Below are 20,286 nucleotides of genomic sequence, written 5' to 3'. Positions count from 1 at the left end.
AAATGCATATGTAGGCTTTAAGGCATATTGTTTATCCACGTATATATATATTTTGGTATACACATTCTTTATAACACACAGTTATGTGGAATAAGCAGATATTTGGGTAGGCATGTTTACCATTAGTTTGTTAGAATGCCAACTCTGAAAATGTGCAAAAAAGCAGCGCTTACTGGTGATATTTTTAACACTCCTGTATCTTAAAAACAGCATTGTTTCTAAAAAAAATATATATTTTGAAAAGTTAAAAAAAGCTGTCTAGCTATGAAGTTAAGAATACTTTTTCCTGCCAATTGAATACCCCTTGAGAAACTGCATTTGTATAAGAAGTTCTGAGACATCCTTAAGTTCGATATTAGTATAGAATCATGATCAGCAACACTATTGCCCATGCATAATATGTCATCAATGCAATGGTAGTTAATAAACCTGAGCTATTGCACAAGCAGGAACTTATGGTATTACAGACTTTAGCAAATTAAATGGGGGGAAAACAATCTTAGTATAAGAAATATTCAATTATATTGCTTGGAGCTAATCCATTCATTTTTCATATTTTACGGTTGAAGTAAATATAATAATGATTGATTAAAAATATGAACACTAAGGGGTAATAAATTAGATGAGCATAGAACATTCCAGAAAAGAACTGGTTAGAAAGCAAATATACCCCTTGTATTTTAAAGGATGAATCAATTTTGTAAAACACTGCTGTATTTAATTTGCAAGTCTGTACAGTCCACACTGAAAGAGTGTTCCAATAAGTCCCAAACAGTGCAAGTATCAGTTACCATACAGAACATATTAAACAAAGAAGCAAGTCACTTTATTACATCAGTATTGGCTTGGGCCCCAATCTTGCATAAATTTAGGCTGTAGCCTGACTTTTTGTACCATGAGTAGTCTTGCTTGGACTCCTCAGTGCACAAAACAAATTAAACTGAAATTTCATACCAAATCATAGCCTTAAATCATCTATTTGTTTTATCAGTAGCCTTCAAGAGACTAACCCTACCGACACATACGGAAGGGCATATTGCTAATGTAAGTAGCCCCAGTTTGTGTAGGATTGGGCACGCACCTATTGACATACACAAACTACCGCTTTTGAACATGTAGATCTCACAGATGTTTAGGAACCTAGTATGCACAAGCAGAAGTTATTTGCGCCCATTTTGCATGCCATAGAGAAACTGTCCCCCAAAACTGATAGTGGAAATTCAGAGGCAATGTTGAAAATCTGGCCCATGTTTTCCAATGGCTTTATTGGTAGAACAGTCCCACAATGCAAAAAAGTCAACATATCCTCTTTAAAAAAAATAAAATAAAAAATAATATATATATATTTCATAAAATGTTACCACATTTTATCCTGTTGTCAGATTCCTCATATCCCAGGTGCCAGGAATCAAGAAAACAATTCATTTACCTTGGCCCAGCTACAGTATAGAATCATGCAAGTCTAAAATTGGGTCATATGTATTCTTAACCTGTTTCTCTCTTCATAAAACTGTACTAACATATGATACTTTCTGCAGCACCACTTTCTATTGGATGGATCCTAGAACATAGTGCTTTAAAGCTGCAATACAAGAGAGATCTGAATGTCAAGATACTGTACAGGATGGTTTTGTACTTTTTTTATACACTGCTTCCTCAAAGAATGAAACTTTTTTATCATGTTAATCACGGTTTTAAAAAATGCCATGTTTGTGAAAGTAGTAATTACTTAGCACACAAGCTGAAAAGAATACAATAGAAATATTTTAATCTATCACTGAACACAAACAGCATGATTCAGATGTTTTATTGCCATCTTTTGGAATCAGTGTATTTTTTATTCTCCTTATCTAAGAGTCATTCAGTAATTACAGAAGATTCACTGCCAATTTTGTCTACATTTCAGTAATGGGGTAGTTTATAGCAAAGGTCAAAATGAATTCAGAATTTAGGTTCTAAATGTTAGGCTATTTGCAAGCCAAATTTGGAAATGCTGAATTTGTATAGTATGCAGTGAGGATTGCTAGCTCTAGAATTTAGCATAGGACCAAAAATGACTGCAGTAGAGTGCAAAAAAGTCAAATTTTTGAGAGTGATACTAAAAAAATAAGCACACGAGCAATGCAGTGTTCAGTGATGATATGTTTTGATACAAATTGCTCCATAGGCTTATTTAAAATTTTTAATCATGCAACAACAGGTGTTTGTCCTAACTATTGTCACTCTCCATACTGAGCATATGACAAGACAAAAGTTGTAGACTGTAATTAGTCAATTTATTAGAAATTCATACCACCAGCAGTTTTCTCTGTTTGTATCCAATTCAATACTCACTGAAGTTAGTAGATGTTACTCTTGACTTCAGTGGTTGTCACATAGGGCCCTTTGCCATGTTTATGAAAACAGTCAGCCTTCAAGAATGAAATTTGTAAAGGTTTTCGGTTCAGTATTCAATACCGCCCATCCAATTTTGTGCTCAAAGTGAATAAAAGTGCACTTTTGGGCAGTGAAATGTGGGTAAAAAATGGAGTCAGCAAAGTAAATCCTCATTTTTAAAAAGCAAACCTATTAAATCCCTAGAGATAAAATCTACTACACTAGGATTTAATCATTTACCAAGGTAAAATTCCACTTGAACTCAGTGGAAACCTGCATTGGATCGGGACTGCAAGACCTGGCCCTCCAGAATCATTTATAAGAAGTGAAAAAAACTACTGTGGTAAAATATTTGAATATTGTTAGTAGATTGTTAATGAATTTCTGGCTCTAAAAATGCACTCCATAGGCATTTGGACCATGAACTACATACAGTTTTGGAGCCCCTTCTTTCTAAATATGTATTTTTTAAATGTGTGTCTGATGCTTCCTTCATTCTCAGCTTTTTAACATTTAAAGAAGTTCTGCAACGAAAGCATCAGTGCTTGCTTAGTCAATACAGTACAAAATCAAGTACAAAAAAGAATACCAACTCATGTAGTACTGGCCAATAATAAAAAGCTTTGTGAATGAACAAGGGAAAAATGCTACATTCAAAAGATGCCTTAAAAGAATTGTGCTATATTTTGTAGTGGGAAAGCTTATTTTACAGAGAGAATTGATAGATTAACTACACCAGAGGGAAAAAATAAGGTACATGTATGTGTGCTGTACTTGTCTGATCGCTAAAAAACCACCATGCAATCTAGTTGTTGTGGATAGTTTGGAACAGTCCCGTTACCCCACTGGAGATGGAAGAGGAGGTATTCCTTTTAGCCAATAGCACCTTTGCCCTCAAATCGAGATTAGGTACGCTCCAACTAACGCTCAGCATTTATCAAAACACATTCCAGATTTGTTGGAGAGGAAGAGAAAAGTAGTATTCTATGAAGGCACACCCATGCTGAATTTACAGGAAAAAAAAGCAGAACTGCACAATGCAGTTGTTATACAAGGCTCATTCTTGAAACCTGAATATCATGCTAGACGAAAATCTAGATATGTGTTATATTCTGAAGTATTTTGAAGGCAATATTATTTGATCTTTTTTATCAAAAAAGAAAAAAAAACTGTGTGTGTAAATGTGGACAGAATCTTATTTAAGGAGGGAACTGAATATTTGTATTGCAGCCTTAAAGAATCACATTTTCACTGCAATATACTTTTTTTTTTTTTGTAAACTACAGTCTGCAACCCAGCAGACCATGACTGAATGCTTTTGAAAACTTGTAGATTACAAACATGAAATCACAATTAATATCCTCTAAAAGTAATTTCAGAGCTTTCACGTCTTAAAAAAGGACAATGTGTACTGCTTCACAAGGTAATGCAGCTAATCAAAAAAAAAAAGGAGTAGAATTAAAGTATTTACATAATGAGCAATTCTACAGAAGGCGATCATCCCCACGTAAGCACTGCTGATTATATCCCACGCTGCTTTTAACAAACTCTACCAGATTGGATCCAGTCATCAGCACTTTCAGAGAATCCTTAATAGCCTTTTATGGTTCTTTACATTTATTGTAGAATGATGTTCTTCAGGTAGAATATGCTGGTGAAAGAGGACAGTGTCAACAGGTACCAGCAGGAGAACAGAACTTCAGCACCACCGGTAATCCCGTATTGGGCTGTACTCGGAGCTGCAAAGAAAAGAATAAAAGAACACCTAAATATTATGTTCCAGGACTAAGAAGGCATTGCCAGTCCTCTTGTTTTACCTAGAAATAATAAATAATTATTAATGCTATTTTTTTTCAAAACTTGGACACTTGAAGCTAGGCAGTGACATGCCTATTGAGCAATGACATGACTAGGGACTGGCCATTGGGGTAGCTGCCCTGGTGCCAACTTGACAGGAGGAGGCAGAAAAAAGATGGCTTCGATCACAGCTGCCCTATCATGCCAGTAGTGCCGTGGCAACTGGAAGCAATTGCTGGGCTTGTATGTAGTAGTTGCCCCAAGCACCCTGATGCATCGTTATACCTCAGATTTTAAAGCCTCTAAACCTTTTATCTGATTTTGAGGTGAGCTGAGCGCTCAAGTTCCCACTGAAATGGACGTTGTGACTGCTGACCATGGTGGAAATCAGGTCACTTTTCATTAGGTGCCTACCTTTAAAAAGCCAAGTCTGAAGTTGGTTGGGAGAGAGATAGTTATTTTCACTCTGGAAAAGAATTTGTCTTTCCTTTCCTTACTGTAACCATATACTCCAAATGCCTAGCTATAATAGCCAAGCAAACACTACAGTTATAATCAATAGATATAAGCAGAATAAATAAACCATAAATTAAAAAGGCAGCAACTAAAGAAATAAAGCACATGCTTTGATAAAATAACATTCAGTTTGCCTGCTGGCTATTTTGGCTGGGACTTTAACAGATGCTTAACAGACACAAAGTGGAACTATTCCATTTTGTTTTCATAAAATCAAATATATTAGAAATGAAAAAGAACTGTTAAGTCATCCTGAACATTCCCAAGTATGCAAGATTATATCTACTCCACATTTGCATTTCTGCACAGATCTCTGTGATACAAATAGATGGGACTTTACTTTTCAGCTAACACAACATCAAAATTAGACACTAGCACATTGTTATTTGAATCCCAAATACAAAATGAACACGGGCAACAAAAGATACCTAAAGCAGGCAATAAGAGGATAATCAGTCATTGTGATAGTAAAACAGAAGGCCTGATTTTGTAAGCAATATAGCCTAACTTCTGCCTTCAAATGTGTACATACAGCTATTACTGAAATCAGTGGAAAAGCTCATATTTAGCTCAATGCAGAAACAGGCAAGTTCAGTTTCATGACTTGCAAACAGCAGTTTCTCATAGCTGCAAAGAGCTACAGGCATTATATTTAGATCAACCTAACCAGGGTTAGGTTGATCTAAATGCCTGATCGTACAGTTGTGCAGAAGGATTAAAATATCCAAAAAATGGCAGGCCCAATCCAAGTTAGTTTACCTGAGTAGGTGCACTAAGACAGATCAGTTTAACTAGATCTCTAGAATACCTGTGTATGCTTGCAGCACAGCCCTGGGGCTGGGAAAGCCCAGCCATTTACCCTAGGTCTGGGTAGTGCTATTCCCACTCCTCTGACCTGACTGGGCTATATCACCCCTGATCACACCCACTGTACCCCTCTACCCTGAGTTACTTATACCAGGCTGCCTGCAAGGTGCTGGGAACCAGCAAACAGCTGCACACGTTGCTCCCAGCAGTGGCGAACTCCTGCACATGCCTGCTCCAGGTTTAGGTGTAGGCGGCTTAAAGTAAGCTGCCTATGTCTAGACTGGGTGCAGTGACTGCTTGTTTGTATCCATAAGCTTTAAGATCTGGGCCTTTACTAGAACCTAAAACACCACTGCCTCTGGTCTTGATACTGCATTTTGAACAAAACCCCTGTTCTCAGCAGAGTGTGTACAAATGTTACATTTCTATCAACAGAATTGGCTCTAGTTTGGTAGAAATGCTCGGTGTATAGGCATTCACAATGCTTAGTCTGATCTAAAAATGGTGGGTCCTGTAGAAGGTTAAAAGTCATCTGCCGTGGTTTAATTTTAGTGCAAAGGAGCTTATATGGGTTTAATGAATGCTTGTACAGTTCCCCTACTGACATTACTTTACTGCTGTCCTTTGGCATTGAAGCCTGCATCACTCCGTGGTCCCTTCCTTCCCCCTGCAGAGAGATACTCTGTGGCTAAAGAGGCATTCAGTATTGAAGAGGAAATTATAATGCCATTTGAAGACTTGAGTTTTTTTATATCTTCATATATTTTTTAGTTCAAGAAAGATTCTGTATTTTGGAACCAAGCAGTGCCAAATTCTTCTTTCTTTTCAATGGGATGGTTTTCCTTTTAAAGGAGAGAAACAATTTAAGCATGAAGTCTTGCATTTCAATGTGTCTGTTACCAATTATTAGGTAAAACTGCAGGAACTCACATTGGAACTCAGTATAGAAATATATAAATAAAACTAGTGATACCAAATGATCTGACAGTTGAGCTAGTAGCACTGAAGTGAATTTTCCTCCAGATGGCTGCATCCAGCATTCTGTTCTTCTCCAAAACCTAAAAACTCACCATGTGATTTGATTCTTATTTGTATAGGCATGTTTTTTTCAAGCTGAAAACAATACAGTACTATAGTTATTTGGCGGGGATGGGTGTGGGGGTAAGAGCTTGTTCTTCTGTCAATAGACTGCAGATGGTTATCCGAACTTCTATGAAAAAAAATTGTGTCTTTCTGTGAGTCTCCTAACCTGAATCTGTATTTGGGCATTTACATTTTCATTACAGGGAGTGCCTTCATCGATCCAGACTTCCTTTTTTAAATCAACTGCTCTTTAGATATAACTGAGAAAAACAATCTTTTTTTACATATGGTTATAATTATTAGTTTACTAAAACCTTTCAAGGGCTTTACTTGAGACAGATGGGAAAACATGCATTCTTGGAATTACAGTCCTAACTGCTGACTGATCCTGAGCTCCTTTGTTGCATCAGGGACTCATAAATCTTGACGTAGGATGTAAACTTATCTACTCATTCTTAGCCTAGCAAAAGGATCTTGAAATCCCAATTCTAGTGTTGCTAGATACTTATGAGAAAAATAAAGAAAAGGTAATAATTTTATTTACTTTTTATTTTGTTAAAAAGCATTAATGATAAGAAAAATCTATATTTATTTCCCCCAAATTTAATAGGAAACAATAGAGGAGTTATGATAATAATGTCACAAATAATGGAACCTTTAAATAGTCATGCCTCTGAATGTAAGTTTAAAGAAGGGGTGCTAAAGCCCTAGCCCGTAGGCCAGATCTGCCCTGAAGAACCATGCTATCTGGTTTGCATAGCTCCCCAAAGGCATGAGGGTATCAGAGTTAACACTGCCACTGGTTCCCCGATGCCAGATTTCCAAGCCCTGCATAGAGAGATTGGGCCCTGGCCAGCTTGTTTCAATGCAGAGGGACTGGACACCAGCTGGGCCATTTCCATGTGGATAGACTGAGCCCTAGACAGGCCAATGCCCTGGGGAGGAATTAGGCCCCAAGTGGGCCATTCCCATGCAGCTGTATAGGGCCCTGGCTGGGCTGGCCTCATGCACTGGATCAGGACCATAGGCTGGATCCAACCTGTGGATTGACCTGGTATCATTCATCCAGCTACTGGTCTAAAGCAATGTCTTACGTCTGACTTTTCTTCTACTTCCTATTAACAGTTCTCCTTGTGTTTCAGGCTGGGCTGGATTGTGATACCCTCACTCATGCTGGGTACCACTAAAAAATGGTTTTTTCATTTCAAAAGGACTATTTAGGATATACGATTGTATTCAACTTGAGTAAGGGAAGCAATCTAGCCTGAGGAAGTTAAAAAGTGCCTTGTGGCCAACCTGACTTTTAATCTGGTTATCCTGAGCTAAGCTTGTCATCTAATGCCAAGGGATTTATTGTGAGTTCACTTGAAAAATTTACGATGTTCTCTATAAGTTTAGTGATAGTTTGCTCCCTTCTAGCTTTCTGTATAGTCTTAGGGGCTGGATGCTCCTAAATGTCACCCTTTGAAGGCTTATTGTAAAATTTTATAATAATCTTTACCTATTCCTTTCATTGAGCTACTTTCCATTCACTTACTCAACCACCCTCCCATCAGCCATCCACTCCACTCCCATCGTCCATCTGTAAAACTCAGACCGTATGACATGCCGAAGTTCTGTGACAAACAAATATTTACTGCTATAATACAGAATCCTTTTATTACGACCTCCATGCATACTATTAAACGAAACTGGAAAATCACAAATTGAAAATTCAATAATTATATCAAAACTGAAATACTCACAAACTTTCTTGTGAACCAAATAATAAAAAGTACTCATAAAACATATATTATGCAAAGAAAGTGTTTATGTCTGGACAGCGAGACAGCTTACAGGTGAAAATAAATGTGGTGGTGTCACATTTCACTTCAAAGACCTGTATTTATATAGGATCACTACATGATTCAACAGAATGGGGTTTCAACAGAAATCAGAGGCGCCTAGAATCCAGCCTAGGCCTAGAAACATAGCAGGTTTCTAGCCTATGTAGAGAAGTGTTTTTTTGTCCATCTAGCACAAAATCAATCTTTGGGCAGTGACAACTGCCTAGGTGAAGCTATGGTTTAAGTACAACTTACATGGTGCATAAGAAAAGATTTGTGCTACTTCTTTAGACAGAGTTGAATTTTACCGGTGTTATTTAGTTCCATTAAGTTCATGAGTACAAAAATCAATCAATTTAAAACCATGTATTCGGCAACAATACAACCTATAAAAAGTAAGTACAGCCATACATTTATTTATTTTTTTACTTATTCCTGTTCTGATAAACATCACCTATTGTGGTACAGGATCTCTGTCTTCGTTTCTGCACTACTAACCATGCTGACTTACACATATATGGCACTTTGTTGTATGTATTAAATATGTATGGGACTTAGGTTTTTTTTGTAATTACTGTTTGAGTGTACGATGCCTCTCCAAAGTAACGCCGAAATGCTGTTGCTGAAGCACTGGTCTGTCTTCACTACTGTTATGCTATATATAGTTGTCATGACTGCCTCAACTTGTGAGTTAAATCAAGAAAGAATCTCTCTGCACAGGATACAACATAAAGATTTCAATGATATATTCAAAGGTTATGCCATTGACATTATGGTTGCAAGAAAACATACTCACATATTCTAAAAATATATCAACCTGTAGACTTTGAATTATCTTCTCTATTATACAGTTTCTGCAAAGAATATGAACATTTATGAACTGGTAATTTTAGCTGCCTAAAAGGACCTCCTCAGCTGTCAAAATCCCAGCTCCTCAAGTGATATATTATTAATTATTATTATTGACTTTTCTGTGGTGCTTAACACTGGCACAGGGAGATAGGGGAGCATTATTATATCCATTTTTCATGGAGGGAGGAAGTTGAGACATGCATGCACAAGAACACACATGTACACACACACTCTTCTATTCTTCATAGCTGAAAAAAATGACTTGTCCTAGTTTACAAAAGAAGTTTGTCACCTACCTGGGATCAGAATTGACACCTCTGTGCCAATACAATGCTTTAAACACAGGACCAGCTGTTCTTTCACAATCATTTAACAATCTGTGCAGGGAGTTATAAAATGAGGCATCTAGTATTAAAGTCAAATGCTTAGAAGTCAAAGTCCTTTCGAACTTCCATGAAAATTAGTCCACGTTTTTAAAAGGTATTTAGGGGGTCCCACTCCCACACCTATCAGCAGAAATTTGGATATTTACTAGGTATGATAACAGGTGAGTGAGTGTTGAGAATGCCAGTGGCCCTATCTGCTCAGCAGCTGAGACAGTCTGAGCCTCTGTCACATGTGAAAAAGAGGTTTGAGTTCCTCAAGTCACTGAATGATGAGATCCTAATCAACCTGTAAAGCACCTTGACTTATGCGTCACCATACCTAAGATGTGGATATCTTGCCCCAGGAGGGTGATACAGAACATCAAGTTTGGTGCCAATAAATAGTGAATAGCAAGAACTCATGTTTGCCCAGGATCATAGGAACACAGGTCCGAAAGGGACCTCAAGTCCAGGCCCCTGGCTTGAAGCAGGATTGTCCCTGACTAAAACATGCCAGGCCAGTGTCTGTCCAATCTACTCTTGAAAACTTGCAAGGATGGAGATGCCACAGTTTCTCTAGGCAGTCTGTTCCAATTCTGGACCCCTTCTCATGGTCAGAAAGTTTCCCATAATCTCCAACTCAAATTTTCCCTGCTGAAGCTTAAGGCTCGTCCGGTCCCCGATGGCCACACCCACTCTGTAATTGCCTTTAGGTATTGGAAGACTGTTACCAAATCCCACTCCCCTTCCAGTCTTGTCTTCTCGGGTACTTGTACGCAGGGTTTAATCTTCTAAATTGAAATGATGGATTTTTAATTGTGATGATTAAAAACCCACTGTTTCAACATAGGGTCTTCTGTCACTGTTATAGTGAGATATTTCCCCCTCACCCCATGGAGCCTGCCTGCATCTCCCAAGGTGAGGTGGCGGGGTGGGGGAAGAGATGAGCTGTTGGCAGGCTAAGTGGCCCCTGAGCTGCAGGGGGCCCCAGTCCTTCCTTCTGTGGTGGCAGTGCCCCTCAGGGCTGTCTGGGAGGGCTGCTAGTGGCCAGGTGTTGCCCCAACTTGGGCGGGGTGCTAGCTGCGTGGGTGCTGCCCCAGCTCACAGGCAGCTCCTGCTGGATCCAACTCTTCCTCAAGGCCCGGGAAGAGCTGTCACAAGGATGTAGCATTACAAATAGCTACATTGCACACTAAACTACATGTGGACGTGGTTTAGTTTGCAATGTAACAAACCAATTTAAATCGTAACCCTCACCCCCACCCCCTCGCATGTGTGCTGCATGATGCAATTAAACTGCAAAAACAGCCACTTTTTGTCACGTGCACAAGCACCCCTTTAGACTAAATAACTATAGCTCTTTCAGCCTTTTCTTTTAAGTCTTGCGTCTAAGGCACCTAATAATTTTTGGATGATCCAGATCACTTAGTTGCTCTGTAGGAAGGCATCTACTGGTAGCCAATAAAAACGTGTAGGCACAAAAACATGTCTAAATCCATGCTCCTCCTTGCAGCTTGGGTGTCTTGACTCAGAGTTGAAAGGAGGCATTTTTATTATGATAGGGTTCAGATTGCCTTGAAGTCTGACACTTACTAGACCTACAAGAGCTACCTGAGATCTGCGCTGAGTTCAGGATTACCTACAGCATTTCCCATTTCTCCCAGTAACTTTTGAGTACACCTAGTAGCAGTATCCAACTTTTGTGTAAATGCTTGAAGTAAAAGCTCTTGCCCAGTATGTCAAAGGCCTGTGTTCTAAGCCCTTCTCACTCTGCTGGGATTCAAGGCCACATATCCCTCTTGCCAAGGAAGTGTCCTTGCCTTTGCATACCTAGGGATATTTTCAGCCCCAGATTGAAGCTCCTAATAAATCTAAGTACCTAACAAGTTTTGTGGTCGCTGAAGGGGTTGATTTGGTTCTAGGTCCTGTTTAGGTGCTTACAAGGTTGCCTTGGGTCTTGTTTTTGGAGACTTGAAATTTAACTCATTTTCTGCATGTCTGTGCTGATTTCCTATCTCATAGCTACATCACACAGCTTTATCTTAGATAAGTTCCTATGTAAATGTAAGCTTACTTGCAAGTTGAAGATACAGAAGCTGATCCAAAAGGTATGATTCAAACTTGGTAAAGAGTCCTAAGCAGTGAATTCAGTCTGTTCAAATGAGGGAGGAAACTTAACTGGTCTTATTCATACCTCAAAATAAAACTAAAAAAGCCTAACAGTATGAATATTCACAGACACAAGAATACACCAGAGCATTTACAGAAAATGCAATTATAAATGTACAATACAGGTATTTTTTTCTCACCCAATGAAAAGGAAAAATAAATTCACCTGTAAATGTTTGTGAAACATTTACAAAATGTCACCTTCCTTTTAATTTTCTAGGCAGAAATCCGAGATGTCAAGAGGTGCATAGTGGTCCTGCAAAAGATGGTTATTCTTAAAAAAACTAAACTGGTACCAAGCGGTAAATTGGAATTACTACCTGTAGTAAATCATTTACTTTTTAACGTACCTTATCTATTTTCTGTGGCCTTTATTTTTGCTGCTGCATAAAAATTTCATTTTATGACACAGTTGATACTCATAGACTAAAGAGAAGCTCAGACAAAGCAGTATTTCATTTGTTGTATATGTTTTTTCTTTTGCTTGCATGACAGGGAAATCGGACAAAAATGCATTACATTTCAAAGTCCCCTATATTTTCATCAGTATAACCTGTAGAATTCTTCAGTAAAATTCTTGCTTTACTAAATATTTTCTAATTCAACCCATTAATAGTACTTGTCTAATAAATCTTATTATTAGTACAGCCTTGTGAGAAGTTTGGTATTGTGTTAGAGGATTACAAAGAGAAATTAAATAGCTTTATCCAACTCTCTAAATTGTAAACAAGAAACTCTTTAAATCCAAACAGAGGTTAGTTCTGAGCAATGTGTATTTTTATTCTGAAGTAACAATTTTGGGATTTCAATTCAACATTAAAAACTAATTCCCAATTCCCCTTTCTCTTTGTTGCAGTTGGCTGCATTATGCATCAAGTCTAATGTACAATGGAAGTCTATTATAGATGTTGCTTCCTTTGTGAGACAGCTTCCATTCAGATTCATAAGGGTAAGAATTTTCAGACAATTGAAGAATAATATTACTGGATGAATAAACCTAAATCCTTTATACAGTTTCTTGAATGAATGATTCCCTAACTAAAGATATTCAGAATGCAAGTTTTTGATACTTAGCTAAACATGTAGTATAACTTGTCAGTTTATTTACAGGCACCCATGGATTATCCCAAAAAACTGCCTTGAAATGGATGCCTGACCTCTGTTTAGACTAAAGAACCCCTGTCCTGTTTATCAGGTTAAACATTTGCTAGTGATATGGTATGCTTCAACTGAGGGAGTACTTAATTGGACCTACGTTTAAGGGAATGGATTTTCAGAGGGCAGGTGCTTAACACTTTGTGAAAATCAGGCCCTCCTTGAGCTGCCTCTAACTGATCTCCTAAAAGCACTTAGTGATTCCTGAAAACATGACTTGCTTAAAAAAATCAATAACAGGCATTATGGGTCAATAAAGATACAAAAGCCAAATTTATCTTCATGGAAAAAAAAATAATTTAATTAAAAATTCCAAAAAAGATTTCAATAAAACTTTGTATGCTGTTAATTCTTAGGTATTTTTTTTCCTTGGAAAACTGAAATCCATTAAGTGGCTAGGTAGCTTATTGTAACTTTTCTAGCTGCTTTGAAGTAAATGGGGAACAACAAAAACACAGAGTATGCAACTGATTGAACTGAACTTTCTTGAGATGGACCTCAGTCAAAACACTAGATCTGAATGCCCACAAGCTTTGGGAAAATTGGAATTTGAGTCTGCATTTATGTATTGGGTCCATCTCTAGAATTTACTGTTTTGAGAGAAGTTGGTTATAGTAGAAATGGAACAGTAGTTTACATTTCATGAGTCTTGGGCAGGGATCCAGGGTTTCTGTTTCCCATGGAAAAATGGAAAAAAATGCAGATTTCCCCATCTCCTGAGAAAAATGTGGAGCCTAATTCTGGATTCTAAATTCTTCCTTTTCCATTTTAATGGAGAAATACCTAGATTTTGCACTTTTGCAAAGACCTCTCTGCAGGTTGGCAGAGTTTCAGCCTGCAGGTGGCTGGGGGAATTGGGAAGAGGGCAGTCAGGCAGGGAACACAAAGTGCACGTGCCACCAGGCAGCCTGGGGAGCAGCTCCCACAGGTAAATCTAGTGGGGGAAGGAGGAAGGGGGCACTGAGGCCCCCAAAGGGAGGGAGTGAGTGAGTTGGGCATGGCTGGGGCTGGGGCTTGGGGCCAAAATGTGTGGCTGCAGGGCCTTGGCAGGGAGTGGAATGGCGCCATGGGTGGCTTGTCTGGGGGATGGAGGGGTGGGGCTGGCTCCTCGCCACTGTGCACACTCCCAGGCAGGGTAGGGGGAACCTGTGTCCCCCAGAACTGGGTGGGGCAGGCTGCCTGCTGAGGGCCCAGGCTCCCCACCCTGGTGCCCTCCCCCAGGGCCTCTGCAGCCCAGTGAGTGGGACCGGGTGTGGCAGAGCAGAGTGGGGAAGCTCCTTGCCACTGCAAGCCCCACATCCTCCTGGTGAGGCATTTCCTTTCCACCCGGCAGCAACAGGGGCGGCTGTCTGGGGTTGCACCCCTCACTGCTGTAGGGTGGGCAGGGGGCTTATCCCTGCCCAGCCCTACTTTGCCCTGCTGCACTGGGTCTCACCCACTGGGCTGCAGAGGCCTTGGGGGAGGGCAACAGGGTGTGGAGCCCAAGCCTGCAGCAAGCAGCGCGTATCTGCCCCCAGCTCTGCCCCATGCACAGATCTGGGGGGAATGGGTCCTCCCTGTCCCCTCCCAGGAGTGCATGCAGCCTTGCTACCTGAACCCACAGCAGGCAGCCTGTACTCACCCCACCATGGGCTCTGATCTGGCCGTTCTGCCTGCAGGGGAGGTCTGGAACCAGGCCCTGTGCTCTGCTTGCTGCAGCAGCCACCATCTCCCATGGGCAGCAGCTGGGGCTTGGGCGCTGCTGCAGGGGGCAGGGAGCTGTGGAGCTGGGTCCTCGGCTGTAGCCCTGGCAGCTCAGGGGGGAGGAGACAGTGGGCTGTGGATGGGGGGCAAGGGGCACCAGCAGGGCTGGGGGGCTGTGGTTTGGGAGTGAGGGGCCTGGACCTGCGTTCTTTGAACTAAGGGGGCAGGGAAAGCTCTGATTTTCCAAGATAAAAAACCCAAAATCAAATGCCAAAATTTATAGGCACTTTGAATTTATTATAGTGATTGAGGCACTAGTAGGCTTCCAAATTGCTTTAAAATTGTAAATATATCAATAACACATTGTGGGGGGAGAGAGAGAGAGAGAGAGAGAGAGAGAGCGAGAGAGAGAGAGAGAGAGAGAGAGAGAGAGGCATTTCATTTTCATCACCGATTTGGGGGTTTTGATCAGAGAATTTGTGATTTTTTTTATTAGATAGTTTGCAATTTATCAGGGAAAACTGGGATCCCTGGTCATGGGCATGATCTTCTGTCGAATAGTGATAGAACACACTTGCGTTCTTGAAACCACTCTGGATTCTGTTGAGAAATAGACTTCCACCTAACTGCAGCATGGAGTTCCTGCCTTTGACTTCACCATGAAGAAAGTTGGGACTCTTATTTGTTTAATATTGGTGTTTCTCTTCTACCATTATGCCCTCTTTCTGAGCAGCTGTTTTTAATAATTATCTATCAGCTCACATTTTAGACTTCGTAGTTTCTTCTGTACTTCTTTTTAAGAGAGTGTCTTGTAAAATGCACACATAGCAGAATATACACATAACAGGAAGGAAACCCTCAGGTTCTTGAGGCTATCAACCTGCTAATGCAGGCTCCACAAAAATTATTCCTTTTATAAACTAATAATGAGAAGTTTGGTCCTCAATATTGGTCCAGCACTATGTACTATTACCAGCTTCCTAAATAAAGCCGATAATCCTGGATCTCCTCTTGAAAGCTTTGCTGGAGTTTTTGCCACATTCCCAACAAAGGGGTTTCCTCATCCACTGTATTATACAAATAGTATTGCATTTCTAGTACAGGGTGTTCCATAGCACTTGGTAAACTGAATGAAAAAAAAAATATTGCAAATAAAACATGTTACTGGGGACATGTTTACCAAAATGGAACAATCTTTGTCAACAGAAAGAACATGCTAATGATCCACAACCCCCAAATGAAAATTATTATTATTGTTATTATTATCATCCTCATTACTTATATAGTAATAGAGTATAAATAAATAATATTAACATTATAATAATGTGATATGCAATTTAAATAATAATAATAACAATAATAATAGTAGTAGCAGCTCACATCTAACACTTTGATTAAATACCATGAAAGAATGCCAATAAATGACTTAATTTCTGCATTTCTAGCTATCTCTGTGAGATTTCCAGTTTAAGACTCTGAATTCTGATTGCTGTGCTTTAATGTTGAATGATACTGGATCCTGCTAAATAAATCTTCCAAAACAGTGTGTGCATGTACCTTTAACTTACTTTTCTGTGACACTACACCACAGTGGCTTGGTCTCAATTTCTAGTCCAGCATTGTTGATCAAAGCATGTTTCCTCTTGGTAAGAGCAGCCAAACAATAGAATGGCTGGTCTTACATTTAAAGCTAATATAGATACAAATATTTAAAGTTAAATAAGGTAAATTTACTGGGAGTATAGCATAGCACAGAGTAGGAATTTCATGGGAAAAAAAAAAGAATGTTATGAATTTCACCTATCCTCACATTTTGGACTTATTTTATATAAAATTAGTTCCTTTTATCAAAGGAACAGATAAAAGATGCACCTGTTTATGGCACTACATTAATACAAAGCTCTTTTTCCCCCTCTCTGATTACAGAACTTCTAAGATATTTAGAAACTATCTACATTGGTTACTTACCTTTATAATAGTTAATCCTAGCTATTTTTAAAATTTCTTTTGGGTCTATGAATTGATGCAGAGGAGGTGAAACAGTCGCTTATGCAGAAAAACTTGTAACAAATAATTTTGTTATTGTTATAAATGGCTGCAACTTAGCTAAATGGATTCAATACAGTAAATTACAAAACTCAATGCAAGACACAAATTCCCTGCCAAATTATAGGTACATTAAATCCCATGATCAGCTGGACAGCATTTGCTATATAATTGCTGAAATATTTAGTAAGTGCTCATTCCCCTTCCATCAATTCAGTATTTGGTCAATACCGGAAGCACCTGTTACAGCTTCATGGAAGCCCATTATTGTGATACAGCTAGCTCTGACCAGTTTCTTAAGAAGCACTAGACTTCGGAAGCTCATCAAAATTTTTGAATTTATCTGGATATCGAAGAGTCTCCTTTCCCCAGGATATACAGAACAACCCCAAATTCTAAGATCTCTACTGTACAAAACACCTGGAAATTACATTTTGAATATGAGAAAGAAGGTACCACTGTACTCATCTCCATGTTTAAAAGGTAAATCTTTCATAGTGATTTAACTTTTAATAGCTTGAATAGCTAAGAAACACAATTATTCTGGGCATCCTCTCAGCAGCTTCCTCCTTCTGAGCTGCTATGAAGAAATGAAAGTTATCAAATGAAAGTGGTATCATTGCTTGTTGTCACTGAGCTCTATTTTACATTTTCCTACATAACCTTCAGTGAATCTTGTTCATGATCCTAACGGACATTCATAACACATTTCAAGATTTTTCCAAGCAGATTTGACAGTGAACTGGTTAGCAGTCTTCAAATATAAAAAGGGCTTGTTATAAAGAGGGGGAAGATCAACTGTTCTATGCATCTGCAGGGGAAGGGACAAGAACTAATGCACCTCATTTGCAACAAAGGGGATTTAGGCTGAATATGAAAAAGAACTTCCTAACTCTGAGGGTAATTAAGCACCGAAACAGATTATGTAGAGAAGTTGTGGAACCTCCAACAAGATTTTAAATACAGGTTAGATGACCATTTGTTGGGGCTGGCTTAGATGGAGATGATCCTACCTTGAGTAGGCGTTTGGAGTAGATGACTTCTTGAGATTCCGTTCAACCCTATTTTACTATGAATTTATGACCCAAATAATCTTTAATTCTTTTCTGACTAATGGTACAGATTAAATAGGAGGGGATTGTCCATTCAAGAACTGTCTATAACTTAGTGGCTGAGATGCGAGAGATGAGGTAGGAAACACATCAGGGATGAGGCAGATTTGAACTCTGAACCCCCAGTTTTTTATTAAGTTCTCTAACTGCTAAGCTATGATCATGGCGTAGTCATTTGAACACTTGATCCACTGCTGCATTTTAAAGTAAAAATTGAGCCATTCACAACTCTTTTGGAAGAAAGAGCATAGTTACCTTCAAGAGAGAGCTCTGGAAAAAAGAGATGCAATCCTGGAGGTTTTTTAGGATTTATCTCTGTTTTCAACATTTCCCAGGTTGCTAGTATTAGGCAACAGTATGTTGCATTCAGGCAGCCCCCTGCTCCATGCACAGTCTGCTCTGCATTCTGTTGAGGCTGGGGTGGATCTAGGACTTTGAAATGGGGGATGCAGGTTCTGTGGGATATGAGCACATAATACTACACATTTTTCTCCAATTAAAAATTAACTAGAAACTTTACTAATATTTTAAGGGCCAAATGCTATATTTAGTTTAATAGTCAAGCAAAAATATATATAATTGAACTGGGGAAGAGAGGGCTGACTGCCAGTTCCTGGGGAGAGCAGGCACTTAGTGCCAGGGGTGTATAGTTGTCCCCTACCAGCCTGGACATAGACAGAACTACTCCCTGCACTCCGTCACATGGGTCCCTCAGAAACTCCACCATGGCCCCAAAGTGTCCCACATTGTCCTTTATGGCTTGCCCCTCCCATCTAAAATAAGTCCTGGTTCCACTCTGTTCTTTGTTATCCCACATATCCCCCATGCTCAGCCCCACCCCATCATGTCCTAAGGCCCATCAGACTCTACCATCACCATAAGAACCCTCTGAGTCCTATCCTACCCCTTCCCTGTCCCCATAAACCCATTGCACCCTGCACAGACTCATCCTACGGTAAGGATCCAGGAGGACCGTGGCAGACTGGTTTTATGGGCAGAATGAAATCAGATGAGGTTTAACAGGGAGAAGTGCAGGGTTCTTTATCTGGTTAGGAGGAACCCTCACCATAACTACATGATGGGTGTTGGTACATTGTCTTGCACAGCATCTGATGGGACCTGGGGGTCGCAATCGACCGGAAGATGAATATGAGCCAGCAGTGTGATGAGGTTGCCAGCAGGGCAAGCAAAAATCTGGTGTGCATCAGCTGATGTGTGCTTCTCCCTCTCTATTCAGCATTGGTGAGGCCACAGCTGAAGTGCTGTGTCCAGTTCTGGGCACCACACTTCAAGAAGGATGTGGATAAGCTTAAGAGGCTACAAGGGGCCACCTATATGATTAGGGGCCTGGAGGATAGGCCCGATGAGGAGAGACTCTGGGAACTGGGCCTGTTCAGCCTGAGTAAGAAAAGACTGAGAGGTGAACTTGATAGCCACCTACAAATACGTTAGGGGTGAGCATCAAGATCTAGGGGAAAACTCTTCAGAAGGCACCTCAAGGGAGGATGAGGGCCAACAGGCACAAGTCAACAGAGGGAAAATGTAGCCTGGATTTAAGAAAAAACTTTTTTTTCGAAAGGGCTACCAGAATCTGGAACACGCTTCCAGCAGATGTGCAGTTGCCATCCGTGGAGGTGTTCAAGATGGGGCTGGATAAGCATAAGCATGTTGTTGAGTTCGTTTGAGCTCAATAACTTCCTGCTCATGGCAGAGGAACAGACTTGATGATCTTGCAGGTCCCTTCCAGTCCTTCAATTCTATGATGCTAATCACATTCCAGTCCCCCTGATCCTTCATCACACTGCTCACACCCTGAGCCCTCACCTTCTCCTTTAAGCATTCAAATCTCACTGCAGTCTCTCAAACTTCCTGGGTTCTCTTCACCCACAATCCTTCTTGCTCCCAACCTCCCTCACACTTCATTTCACCCCCACCGGTCCCCACCATCGCCTTCAGCCCCAAACTCCATCTGCCTCTCACCGTCCCCTATCCCCATAATGCCCCAGCTGCTCCTTAACCTGCCCCCCCATATCATAGCCCCTAGGAGCCCCTTCCCCACAGAACCCCTCCTAAAAAGCTCTCCCTGCTCTTCACAGACCTTTTAACTGCATTCCCTCCCTCACTGACTCCCCTCCCACAACACGCCCATAGCTGGCCTCCTCTTTCCTCCACCCTGAACATACGGAAACAGGGTCAGGAGAGAACTTGCTTCAGCAGCTGGCAGTGCCCCTAACTGGGGAAACAAACCTCTTTGGATCCACCAATGCCCAACTTTATGCTACCCTGGGTATGCTGCTGTTTCAACCTCCCACAGCCTTTGCCATATACTGCAATGAATAACCCACTAAAAGGTTACTGCAGTAGTCTAACCTTTGTAACTCCCTTCTGCGTCTGACAGCTGCACTGCTGCACAGATTGGCCTTCCTCCATCCCTGCCTCTCACTTCTTGTTCTTGGGGAACCCTGACACAGGACGCAGCCTGTCCGACTCACAAAGAAT

The 20,286-nt window shown here is 40.3% G+C and overlaps 1 protein-coding gene across 1 annotated transcript in view; it reads right to left on the bottom strand.

Moving 5' to 3' along the window:
* Window positions 1-1,246: 1,246 nt before the first annotated feature.
* Window positions 1,247-20,286, bottom strand: part of NEGR1 (neuronal growth regulator 1) — an 865,068-nt gene continuing 846,028 nt past the window's right edge. The window contains exon 7 of the mRNA XM_019528400.1: window positions 1,247-4,115. Within this exon, the coding sequence (XP_019383945.1) occupies window positions 3,994-4,115 (122 nt within the window). The 3' untranslated portion in view covers window positions 1,247-3,993. The remainder of the gene's footprint in view (window positions 4,116-20,286) is intronic.

Source organism: Gavialis gangeticus, unplaced genomic scaffold, assembly GCF_001723915.1.
Source record: "Gavialis gangeticus isolate Ggan-Ray unplaced genomic scaffold, GavGan_comp1, whole genome shotgun sequence".
In the NCBI taxonomy this organism is placed as follows: domain Eukaryota; kingdom Metazoa; phylum Chordata; order Crocodylia; family Gavialidae; genus Gavialis; species Gavialis gangeticus.
Note: the sequence above shows the minus strand (reverse complement) of the source record. Positions and strands in the feature narration are given on the sequence as shown.